The sequence below is a fragment of the Pseudonaja textilis genome, chromosome 15 (genome assembly GCF_049901715.1).
Source record: "Pseudonaja textilis isolate UNSWEBS1 chromosome 15, rPseTex1.2, whole genome shotgun sequence".
Taxonomy (NCBI): Eukaryota; Metazoa; Chordata; class Lepidosauria; order Squamata; family Elapidae; genus Pseudonaja; species Pseudonaja textilis.
In genome coordinates, this window is record NC_142004.1 from 8631094 (window position 1) to 8644098 (window position 13005).

At 45.1% G+C, this 13005-nt stretch overlaps 1 protein-coding gene across 6 annotated transcripts in view; it reads right to left on the reverse strand.

The window, feature by feature from the left end:
* The window catches only part of ULK1 (unc-51 like autophagy activating kinase 1), a 79361-nt gene that overhangs the window by 14886 nt on the left and 51470 nt on the right, over positions 1 to 13005 (reverse strand). For all 6 annotated transcript variants that reach the window (XM_087913443.1, XM_026716267.2, XM_026716266.2 and 3 more), the window contains 6 exons: positions 10396 to 10484; positions 9149 to 9308; positions 8163 to 8223; positions 7257 to 7346; positions 6780 to 6908; positions 1277 to 1431 (listed from right to left, as the gene is read on the reverse strand). In XM_087913443.1, coding sequence (XP_087769569.1) covers positions 1277 to 1431; positions 6780 to 6908; positions 7257 to 7346; positions 8163 to 8223; positions 9149 to 9308; positions 10396 to 10484 — 684 coding nt within the window. The remainder of the gene's footprint in view (positions 1 to 1276; positions 1432 to 6779; positions 6909 to 7256; positions 7347 to 8162; positions 8224 to 9148; positions 9309 to 10395; positions 10485 to 13005) is intronic.

Here is a 13005-nt window from a genome sequence, read left to right on the forward strand (position 1 = left end):
CAGCACTGCAGGCTAATACTACTGACCGGCCACTGCCAGCAGTTCGAGTCTAAGTGAACTCAAGGTTGACTCAACCTTCCATCCTTCCGAGTTGGGTAAAATGAGGACCTAGACTGTTGCCGGGCAGTAGGCTGACTCTGTAAAGAGCTTAGAGAGGGCTGGAAAGCGGTATATAAGTCTAAGTCCAATCACTAAGTGCTATTTTGTTTCCTTAGAAGCAATGTTGCCACAAACACCGCTCACCTGAATCAGATCATTTGGAAAGTTCACTCAGGAACCCAGAAGGATACCAAGAATGAACAAGGCACCTTGTGAACAAGGACACCTCGTTTTTCCCACCTGACCTCAGGTAGCTCCCTTCTCTCCCACGGGAGGGAGGCTAAGTTAATTTGAATCGTGCAGGGCCTTCACTTTGGGAAGTGATTGGAGTCCCAGGTGAAGGGCCTTCTGCGTGGTGGCTCCGTCTCTCTGGAACATCATTCTCCCCAGAGATTAGAATATGGCCCCCATTCTAGCTCTCTTCCGAAAGGCACTGAAGACCTAGTTTTGCCAGCGGGCCTGGGGTGGAGCCCATCCAATGGCTCCTGTGATCGGCTGTCGTCAGGGAGGGGGACGGGGGTTGGTTTTTGATTTTCTGTTTTGTTTTTTTTTCTCTCCCAAATTTTGTTCTGTTGTACTTTACTTATTTATTTGATTCTTTTTTTTTTGGTTAGTTTTTATTGTTTTTATTTTTATTTTTCATTTTAAATATGGTTTTACATTGTGTAAGCTGCCTCGAGTCGACCATGGGCAAATAGGCGGCAATATAAGTAAAGTAAAGTAAAGTAAAGTAAAGTAAAGTAATAAAATAAAATAAAACAAAACAATAAAATAAAATAAATAAATAAATAAATATTTTTTAAAAAGAAATGCAGGTTCATTCATTAGGTTGCCCATGAAGTCACTGGACACCACAAACATCTTGGTCATTGAATGGATTGATTGATTGATTGATTGATTTGATTTATATTGCCGCCTATTCGCCCGTGGCAATTCACTAAAAGATGCAGAGTCTGAACCCGCAGCTCCATCTAGAGACCTTGATTTGTGTTTGTGGGGATAAGGGGTGTCTCCAAACCAGGACACCAAACCCCTACAAAGCCTTAACTTATGAAAACCCATCAAACCAAAGCTTGGTTGCATTGGATTCTTGGGTCTTTGTCCAGCCCTCCCAATGTTCAACATCGTACCTAACCATTAAAGGTTGTCCATCTCCAGAACGTCTGGATAGCCTTACCTTGAGGAGAAGGTGTGTAAGGCTTGGCACCGCCAAAGGAGAACCTTCTCGGGGATGGCACTGTTCCATGCTCACCAGCAGAAAATGGAGGGGAAGGGCTGACTTTCAGGAAGCCAAGCGGACTTGTGCTGCCAGATCTTTTGACGGGATTAGACCTAATGGAAAGGAGAATTTGTTCATTCCAGATTGAACACAGCAGGGAGAGAAGAATCAACAGAGGATCACCCATTCTGCCTTGCGTGTTGACATTCAAGTGCCAAGACAAGAGTGAAGACCAAGAGTTGCTGACTTCCATCTCCTGGACCCTACATTTTCTGGACATAATTTAGGAAGTAGAGTCCCACCACTGTCCCTCTTTATTGTATACACCTGCTTTTTGTGTCATGTCGAAGCATGATATTCCTAAGGAAGGTGAATCCTGCCTTTGGGAACAGAAACACACCCATAAAACTTGCAACCTATCTAGTAAAGGAGAATATTTGTAGGGTTGACATGAGGGATTCTTGGTGCTCTCTGAGTTTAGTTGTTTTCTTCCAGATGTTTCATTACCCAAACAGGTAACGTCATCAGTGCTAGAGGGAAGCGGGGTTTGTGGAATGGGGAGGAGGAGGACAGTAGGGTCCATGGTACTATCTGAGCTTGGTTGTTTTCTTACAGAGGTTTCATTACCCAACTAGGTAACGTCATCAGTGCTAGCCCTGATAGACACATAGACTAGCACTGATGACGTTCCCTAGTTTGGGTAATGAAACATCTGTAAGAAAATAGCCAAGCTCAGAGAGCACCAAGGATCCTACAGTCCTCCTTCTTTGATACTCTACAAACCCCACTCCCTTCTAGCACTGATGATGTTCCCTAGTTGGGTAATGAAATGTCTGCAAGAAAACAGCCAGGCCCAAGGACCCCTCATACAGTGTATATTAAAACAGGCACCGAATAAAGAAAAACTCACAAAGTCACGCCAACAACCACGTTTTTTTCACCCTTCCGCCAAAATACAGAGTCTACCTTCTTTGACTAAAGAATATTAAATGTGGTTTCTACTTCTTAAGAAGCAAGATCCACGTTTAACATTTCAGAGTTCCTACTTAAATCGAGGTTTGTAAAAACCACATTGGGCTGGGATCCCAGGGCACACTTCGCGAAAGGTATGGATTTGAACATAAAAATCAAAAACCCTGCTGCGTTTACCAAGAGGGAGGGAGAGAACCTCAACATCCCTTTTGAATAATATCTCTATCCAGTCAAGAGACTGCAAGCTTTTGATTATTATTTTTTTCAAGAAGTCTAGGTTAACAACCCAGAAGTAATAACAATAATCTTTGAGAAAAACTCACTAGGAGTTTCCAAAAAGAGAGAGAGCCAAATTCAATGTAAACATCTGACTAACTGGGCAAGCATAATAATAACAAAAATGTTCACACTGCTGTTTAATCCATGTCTCCTTCAGACTTAAAGAGGATAGAAGTCACCGGCGGACAGATCCCTCTCTTTCTCAAGCTTTGCCTGGAAGAAGAAAGCAAATTGTAGCCAAATCCCCCAGTTTTTGGCACCAGAGAAGCTTGTCGAAGTCCAACCTGTTTCCATCCTTTGCCAGACCCACAGAGCCTTGGCTAACCAACGCCCAGAAGCGTTCCCAGACTGGCCTCTCGTCATCCATCTTTTTCTTTCCAGCCAAAGAAGCTGGTAGCTCTTAGAGGCTTCCTTCCCTTAATGAAAAGGTGCCACCTACACAAGATGGATAGGCTCCATCACATGGCTCTAAGCCAGGCATCCCAGCAACATGACTGGTCCCCGAGTCCAAAGACTGCATGCCAAAAGCATGGCTCTGTCGTGTTCTGCATAATTACAGCAATGACACTTCAGAGAAACGGCTGAAGTGTCTGACTAAGCAGGTGAGTCAGAACAAATAAGTACACACACACACGCACACGCACACATTTTGCCATGTTGGATTTTCCAGGTTGGGGGTGGGGGAGAGAGAGAGAGAGGGAGAGAGAGAGAGAGAGATATGATAGATCTATCATCTATCATTATCATCAACATCTATCTGTCTTCTATCTATCCATCTACTGTCAACTATTTAAATCTATCATCTATCTATCATCTATCTTTTATCATATATCTATCTATCCATCTATCTATCTGTTCATCCATCTAATCATCTGTCTGTTTTCTACCTATCCATCTATCTTCTATCTGCCATCTATTTTTCTATCAATCAATCAATCTAATCCATCAATAAATTCATCCATCTATCTATCTAATCCATCTATCTAATCAATCAATCCATCTATCTGTATCTATCTGTCTGTCTTCTACCTAACTATCTATCTTCTATCTATCTAATCCATCTATCTAATCAATCAATCCATCTATCTGTATCTACCTGTCTGTCTTCTACCTAACTATCTATCTTCTATCTATCTATCTTCTATCTATCTATCCATCCATCCGGAAAATCCAACATGGCAAAGTTCCCTAACACACACTTCATAACCCGAGAAAACATGATCACATTTAAGATGATGCAAAACTGAAATGTCCCAGCTCCAAAACTAAGTGGAATTTTTGCCTCCTGCAAACAGATGAGATTCTCCCACAGAATGCAAAGTTGGGAAATTGTTTGGCTGGCCAACTACAGAGGTTTCCAATCTGAGAATTGGAGAAATGTTCCCCAGATGTCCTCCAAAGTTGAACGATCAAGTATAGCTTTTCATGTAATAAAATGGTAAATGATCAAAGCCACATCTGGCGAAAGAATCACATTCGTGGGATGTAATTGCATCAATTCCCTGGGTTTAATTGCATTAACATTAATTGCATTGGATGTTCAGTGCAAAACCCAAAGTGAAAAGAGGCCATATTTAAGTTCTCATCTTGACACTACCCACAAAGTTGAAATTAGGCTCTGGTTCACAGCTACGTCTCATCAAAAGTTGGACACTCAAATTAAACTTCAAAGGGTTTAAGAGCTTGCAAAAATAACGTGCCAAAATTGATTTGCTCCATATTTTTTAAGCCTCTTCTGACAATCCTGTTGAGTGAATCTTCCAAGGTGAGTTTTTCACTGTTTATAGACAGAATCTTGCCAGGCCGAACACTCAACTACCTGCCTCTATAACAAGGGCGTCTATCAGGCTACAGAACTTTTCCCATTCACTCAACTAGAATGAACTTTGAAAACGTATCGAAAAGGAATCCTTTATTGAGATGAGACAATTCATGTAGGAGTTCAAAGCAGCGCCTGAGGTCTCTCAGGCATACAGGGATAGATAAGGGAGTTTAGAACCCCTCCCCTTCTATCGATGTGTATTTAGTGAAACAAAAGCCAGTATGTTAATTCCTCCCCACCCCTTTTGTAAGGAACAATCTTTTTCACAGTTTCCCAGGGCATACCTAATTTCCCCACCCACCCCCTTTTTAGAACGAACTTTTCCAGAGATTCCCAGGACACATCTCACTGTGGAATTTTTATGATTTTCTCATCTCCTGGCTGTGCCTCTCAGAGGTGATAGTTCTGGCCATCTGGCTTTTCTCCCTCCATTGTATCATGTGTGGGTTATACAAATTCGATATGAGATTAAATATATTCAGGTTACATCAAGAAAGGATTTCTTTATCAGCCTCCCTCCCCTTTTCTTCTTCCGCTGAAGAAATGACAGATACACGGATCTGACAGTGTTAAACTTACATTGTTACGGTGACATCATGTGACGTATTGGGACTTTTTTTTTTACCCTTTGCTAAACCGGGCGTGGCCAGCATGTGATGCATCTGGCCTGCAGGCCAGGAATTTGACAGCCCTGCTCTATAATATACTTTGGGAACTGTTAAGGAGAGGCTGTCTTCAGCTTCTTTCCCTCACACATAATATCCAGTCTGAATTGCCTCTTAGTTCTCCTGGAAATCCAGATTACATGCCATCACACTGTGTTTGTTCTCTGTCTGCCTTCCTGCCTCTCCCTCTATCTCTGTCTATCCCTCCATCCATTGTTCCATCCCTCTATCCGTTTATCTACAGTATCTATCCATCCATCCATGAGCCGTGGTTATGAGTGGTTAGAATGCAGTATTGCAGGCTAATTCTGCTGGCAGCTGCCGGCAGTTCGATTCCCTACTGGCTCAAGGTTGACTCAGCCTTCCATCCTCCCGAGATCCGTAAAATAAGGACCCAGATTGTGGTGGTAAGAGGCTGACTCTGTAAGCTGTTGAGAGAGGGCTGTAAAGCAGCATATAAATGCTATTGCTATTGACTCTATCTTCCATCCTTCTGAGGTCAGTCAAACGAAACCCAAAATGGTGAGGGCAATAAGCTGGCTTTGTAAACCACTTAAGAGAAGACTGTAAAGCAGTATATAAATGCTATTGCTAAGTTCTATTTATCTATCTACCTATCTGCCTATTGTCTATCTGCCTATCATCCACCCATCTATTAGATCTATCTGATCTATCTATCTATCTACCTACCTACATTTATATTTCAGATAATCAGAGTTGGAAGGAACCTTGTAGGTCATCTAGTCCAACCCCCTGCCCAAGCAGGAGACCCTACACCATTTCTGACAGATGGGAGTCCAATCTCTTCTTGAAAGTCTCAAGTGATGAAGCTCCCACAACTTCTGAGGGCAAGCAGTTCCATTGGTTGATGGTTTTGTCAGAAAGTTTCTCCTTATTTCCAGGTTGAATCTCTCCTTGTTCAGTTTCCATCCATTATTCCTTGTTTGGCCTTCTGGTGCCTTGGAAAATAGCTTGACCCCCTCCTCCTCTCTGTGGCAGCCCCTCAAATATTGGAAGACTGTTATCCTGTCTCCTCTGGTCCTTCTCGTCACTAGACTAGCCAGGCCCGGTTCCTGTAACCGTTCTTCATATGTTTTAGTCTCCAGTCCCCTAATCATCCTGGTTGCTCTTCTCTGCACACTTTCTAGAGTCTCAGCATCTTTTTTTATAGTGTGGTGACCAAAACTGGATGCAGTACTCTAGGTGTGGTCTTACTAAGGCTTTATAGAGTGGTAGTACACCCGTCATTTGATCCTGATTGTATCCCTCTGTTGATGCAATTTAGGATTGCATTAGCTTTTTTGGCTGCCGCTGCACACTGCTGGCTCATATTTAGCTGGTTGTTCACTAAGACTCCAAGTTCCCTCTCACAGTTACTGCTATTTCATAGTTGTATAACTGCCAATCAGGTCTCAAACCAAGAATTACACATAACGATTCTTCCAAGCTAAGTTCTTGATTGCTTCACACCTATAAACAGAAAGTTGCCAGGCTGAACACCCAACTATCTGCAATATACTACCATATACTCTGGGAGCCATTAGGGAGGAGCTGTTTTCACTCTTTCTCCCACACGTAACACCCAGGCTGAGTTGCCTCTTAAGTCTCCTGAATGCAAACCCTCCCTCCTTCCTCTGGAAATCCACCTTCTCCACACATTGCATGCCATCATCGTTGGCCAACAGGTCAATCGGAGTCAACCTCCCTCACAGCCCACACTCACTGTGGTGAAGCATATTGATTTGGGGATTGAAGATTCTGCTCAATCCGGCGGTAATTTTGGATCTGTGTAGGGACTGGAATGGGTATTGATTGTCCGGTCCTGGTGCTGGGTGAAAATTGGCTCGATCGCCTGTGAGGAGACAGAAGATAGGACAAGTGATGGTTAGAGCAAAACCAGGACGGCTGGACACCCTACGTGCAGGGAGGAGGAAGGAGAAAAGCTCTGTGGAGCATCACGTCGCCTTAAGCTGTGGTTTGCTTTAATCACAGTTTGTTGAGCAAATTCTAGAGACCTGGTTCACCCATTAAAACAAGTCTAGAACAGCAGAGTTTCTTTGGCTACAAATGAAACCAAGAACCGGGAAAGTCCATCTGGATAGGACATCCCACAGTAGCATAAGTAGGGTGCCCCAACCAGGACACTGCCTTCTCATTTTCATTGGGAGAGTGAGGAACACCGTCTCAGATTCCGTCTTACCCGGATGGGCTGGGAGAACTGCTGTATGGAGGAGAAGGAGATGGCGTCCTTCCTTGGCTTTCTAAGTCGGCAGAGGTCACCAGGGAGCTCCTACAGAGGTCCGAGGACAGAAGAAACACGAATCACTAATGCATTTATACACCAGAGTGATGATGGTTACCAACCATCAATAGTTGGGAGATTTCTGAGAGTTGTAAGTCTCAGTAAATCTGAAGAACACTTGAGGGAGAAGATATTAAATCGGTGATCGGTGGTGGGATTCAACCGGTCCGCACCACTTCAGCCAAACCAGTTGTTAATTTGCAGGCTGGCCTCTCCCTTCCCCTCCCCTTCCAGAAGGTCCCCCGTGCCCCGTTTTGGCTGCCAGGTAAGTCCAGGGAGGCCTCCTAGACCCAAAACAAGGTGCGGGGTCAGGGATGGGATCCAACTGGCGCAACAACTGGTTTGGGGAGTGTGTGGATTGCTCCCAGGGAGGCGCTGAAGGGAGAGCGCCGCCTGCCACGCCCCCCTGGGCCACACCCACCATGGCCATGCCTACCCAGCCAATCATTAGGGCAAAGAACCCATTGTTAAATTATTTGAACCCCACTACTGAATACGACAATCTTCACTCCACGAAACTTAAAAATTCTAGACAGAAGTCACACAAACGCATCACCTCCGAGCTCACATTTCAGAGGAGAAGCGTCTGCTCCTGCTGCTTATATCTTTATTGAATGTCGAAACCTTCCTTTAGTTGTTTATTTTAAAGGACACCCATCTGGTTATTTATTTATTCGGTTGCAAAACGGCTCGGAGGTGTGTTGAAAACCGACACGCCAACCGGGAGCCATCGAAGGTTTATCTCCTTGCAATTAAAGCAAAAAAAAAAAAACTAAAAAGGGATTTTCTTTTTTCTTTCCTTACCCACTTCCCATCAGACTGTCCTGGATTAGTTTGCCTCCGGTAACGTCCGTAGCGATATCACCTAAAATCAAAATCAAAAACAAAAAAAAGGATTTTTGTTTAAAAGAATAATGCATTTTATATCCAACTTGCAAAAATACAACCCGTAACAAGCAAGGCCGGAAACCGAATTTTTGAAGGCGGGAGAAAGACTTCTTTGAACAGCTGATAAGGCCACTAAGCTCCAAGAGAGAGAAACAGAAAGTTAAACATCCTTCAAATGTCCTTGTTTGGACTAAGCGCGTGCTTAATTACGGCCTCAGGAAGCCTTGGTCAGAATAGACGGTACCAACAACTCCTGCAAGCCATAGAAAGTTTCACAGCCTTTTTAGTAGTTGCCAGAGTTATAAGAATAAGAATATAACTTCTTGGTCAGAAAGACTCCTAAATTTTCTGATGGTGCCAAACACTAGGAGTTAACACAGTAATTTTCTCCTGGGTCTGAAGATATGAACCAATATTAGAACATCAGAAGATAAAATGCTCCCTTGTCAAACTTGGTTCCTTCTACATATTTTCAACCACAACTTCCATCATTTCTGGTGGAAATCAGGCTGGTGGAGGCTGAAGTGTGGGAGATAATCCTGCTTGAGAAACAGGCTAATGACATCTAATAAACTGAGTTTGAGGGACTGGCTGGTTTTCTGGGCAGAAGACAGCCTGGAGGCCTCTGATGTAAGTTGGAGTTTAATTTTGCAAAGCCACGTTACGTTTTTCTCCATATGGGTGTGCTCAAATCCGGCCAACAGCAAGCTCAACTCATTTGCTCAACGGTGACCTTAATCATCAACCACAATCAGGGAGTTCCACCAACTCCCTTTTCTTTTTCAAAGGCTTAATATCTGTTGTAGAACAGAAGCCATTTCTGCTCCGATGTTCCAAAGGACACCAACCCACGTTCCATCCAAGTTCTCACCAGTTTTTTTTTGGCTTCAAACCCCTCTTACTTGTAAACTGGGCTGGCACCATTACAAAGTCGTCAGTGTCACAGGAGGAATTTTTGCTGCTGCTTCCTGCGGATTCCTTGGACCGGTGCAGGAAAGCTGGGGAGCCCGGCTGTGGGGAGGCTGGGACCTTCTCCTGGAGATGGGGCATCTCGCCGAGCGACTTCTCGAAGGGAAAAACAAAGAGGAAAGCCAAGTTGAAAAACACAACGTTGGACGAGGAACGTGAAGTCGTTGCTGCCAACGCTTTGCTAAGTGTCGGAAGCATTTCCCATCACAGTCTGCCACAGAGGGGCCAGTTTTGAGAACATCCCCCTCCTCCAAGTACATTAGAACTGTCATTGGTCCATGCCGCAGGGGTGGCCTTCAAAAATGTTAGCAACTGGTTCTCTACACAGTTGCTGGCTGGGCTTGGCTATGGTGTCCATGGCCTAGTCCAGTGGCCCCCAACCTTTCTTGTGCCGCGGCCCGGTACCGGCATCACAAAATCCTCCGCGGCCCGGTACCAGCATCAGCACGCATGGCAAGGCGAGCCGAGCAACCGGCCAGCCAGCCGTCCCCCGCTTCTCCCCGCCACCTTCAACTCCTCCTATGTACCTGTGTCGATGGGCTTCGCGACGGCTTCGGGACGGTCGCTCGGCTCGCCTTGCCAAGCGTGCTGAAAGAATCCTCGCGCCTTAGTTTTGTTTGAAGCCACCACCACCCTTGATGAAACTAAGGCGCAAGGATTCTTTCAGCACCCAAACGCCGCTTTCTACCAAGAAAAGCTCACCGGAAGCACTTTTTCATCAAAACAAGATGGCGACGCCCAGCAAACCAGCGGCCCGGTAGAAATTGTTCCATGGACCGGTACCAGTCCGGGGACCGGGGGTTGGGGACCCCTGGCCTAGTTGGCCTCCTTCACCAAGGGGGGGGGGTCCGCCCTCCCTGGGCTCTGGAGGCTTTTCTTGAGCCTCCAGCAGGGCAGGCTCTGGAGGCCGGAAACTTGGGCCCTGAACTTACCTGGGACCCAAAATGGGCCACATGGGGACTCCTGGGAGAGGCGGGGCAGGCTGGGCTGGGCCAACCAGTCATCGGAACTACTGGTTTGGCGAACCAGATGTGTAAAATTTGCCTCCGGTTCACGTCAACCGGTGCAAACCGGTATCTGCCCACCCGCGGTGCATGCTGCAGGGTGCACGGTGAACTTTAGCATACTTCAAGTCCTAGAGGAACTATTGGTGGAGTAGGGAACTATGGCTTATACTCACAGGAGGTGACGCTAAGTGAGAAGTGGAGGAACTGCTCGAAGAGCTTCCGGAGCCCAAGCTTGGATAAGAAGGCATTGGCACAGAAGCAGCTGTGGAAAAGAGGGAAGGGAGGAAGGAAGAGGAAAAGAAAGGTCACGTTTTAAATAGAAGAGGATATCCGTAGCTCAGAACTGTGCAGTCCTTGGTGCCCTGAGCTTGGTGGTTCACTTGCAGACGTTTCATGACCCAACTAGGCAAAATCATCAGTGCTAGAGAGTGTGGGGTTTGCTCCCTGTGAACAAGAGCTTGCCCTACCCCTGTTGCTACGGTATGTAGTGGTTCACCCAAACCTTATTTTATAAGCAACTCAAGGCTGTGGACATATCTAACGCTCTCATTGGTTTCACTACAATGGTTATTACCACTCTGTTGCTTTGCTTGTACACCGAGAGCTTCTGCACCGGAGAGAAATTCCTCGTGTGTCTAATCACACTTGGCCAATAAAGAATTCTATTTTATTTCTTCTTCCTCCTATTTTCCCCACCGCAACAAACTCTGTGAGCTGAATTGGGCTGAGAGAGACTGGCCCAAGGACACCCAGCCATTTTTCATGCCTAAGGCAGGACTAGAACTCCCAGTCTCCTGGCGATTGGCCCAAAGTCACCCAGATGGCTTCCATGCTATTGCCTCCATTCTAGGGTTGAGCGAAGAGCACTGGTCCAAGATCACACGTAGCTGGCCTTCATGCCTAAGGTGGAACTAGAACTCAAAGAGTCTCCCAGTTTCTAGTCTGCTGCACTAGATCAAACTGGGTCTTGAGGCAGGTGACAAATGCTTTTAATCAGATTGACTACTAAGCCACGAATGAAAGAGGGACCGAAATAGAATAGCTCTTAAGTTTTAAATCAGAGATGGAGGCCACTGGTTGTCCCCTGCTTGGCGCTTCACCCAACGGAGTTGGCTGTCCTTTGATGTGAAGCCAAGAATCATCGAAGGAACAAATGCCACAATCTGCCCACTAAGCAAACTCTTCATTCTTCCAATTGCTCATTAGCTCCTTCCTTGCTTCCTAGCCAAGCAGATATAACTATATAGTCCTTAATCCCCAACACTGAATTTTAGACTCCCAAGTTCTATTCAAGATAGAAAATTCACTCATGTCAAGCAGAAGAAAGAAAAAAAAATCCAAGCTGTGATTTTGGGTTCTTGTTGTGTCCAGCAGCCCGGCCTGAGAAACAGACTTAAGACGGGATTCCAAGATTTAATTCGGCCTTTAATTCCGGGCATGGGAAAATCAGTAAGGTGAGGGACATTGTTTGGGTTAGAAGCAGCCCAAAGAACAGAGCAAGGCTCCCAAATCATGTCAAATTTAAGGAGGAATTCAACCAGGGATCAGAGAGAACACATTCTCCGGCATTTCCTGTTTAAAAAAAGATCAGAGAGAACAGCGGCGCCTCTCCAGATGTGAGAAGACTCCAAAGGCTAGCATTCTGAGACAACATCTGGGGAGAACCAGATGTGAAAAGATAAGCTGGATGGGTGGGTGCATGTTTTGAGGGAACCATAGGCCTATCTTCACATGATAGTTAATAGAATAACAGAGTTGGAAGGGATCTTGCAGGTCATCTAGTCCAGCCCAATAAGCACCTACACCATCCCTGACCGATGCCAGTCCAGCCTCTTCTTGAAAGCCTCCAGTGATGAAGCCCTCATAACTTCTGAAGGCAACTTCTGTTCCACAGATTGATTTTTCTCACTGGCAGGAAATTCCTCCTTATTTCCAGGTTGAATCTCTCCTCCTTGTTCAGTTTCCATCCATGGTTCCTTGTCTGGCCTTCAGGTGCTTCGGAAAACAACTTGACCCTTCCTCCTCTCCGTGATACATTTAACTGATCATCAACCTGTTTTCAGATGGGTTTATTATACAAAGGCTACCTTCCAAAACACGAACTAAACAGGCATCCATGATACACTGAATTGCCAACCCAGTTTAATACTAGCCAAAATTAGCACGCAAGGGTCTTGCAAGCACGACCTGTGAGTAGGTTTCTCAAGCACATGGGAAGGCAAAGATGAACAAGGAAAGATTCAACCTGGAGATAAGGAGAAACTTTCTGACAGTGAAAACAATCCACCCATGGAACTGAAGTTGCCTTCGGAAGTGGTGGGAGTTTCATCACTGGAGGCTTTTAAGAAGAGACTGGACTGCCATCAGTCAGAAATGGTGTAGGGTCTCCTGCTTGGGCGATGGGTTGGACTAGATGCAGAAAGTACAACTTCAGCAACCGAGTGGTCAATGCCTGGAATGCACTACCTGACTCTGTTGTTACATCCTCAACCCCCACTGCTTTAACCTCAAACTAACCACTATTGGCCCCATACCTAAGAGGTCTGTAAGGGGTGTGCATAAGCACACCATCGTGCCTACCATCCCTGTCCTATTGTCCCCATTTATTTGTACTTATTTCCTGTATTCATACTCATGTTTATTTTTGTACCTATCATCTTGTAAGCAATTGACAAATCAAATAAATAGAAATAAAAATAAAAATAAATAAAATAAATAGATGATCTATCTACAAGGTCCCTTCCAACTCTGTTAATCTGATAGTTCTCCATTATGGTATACAG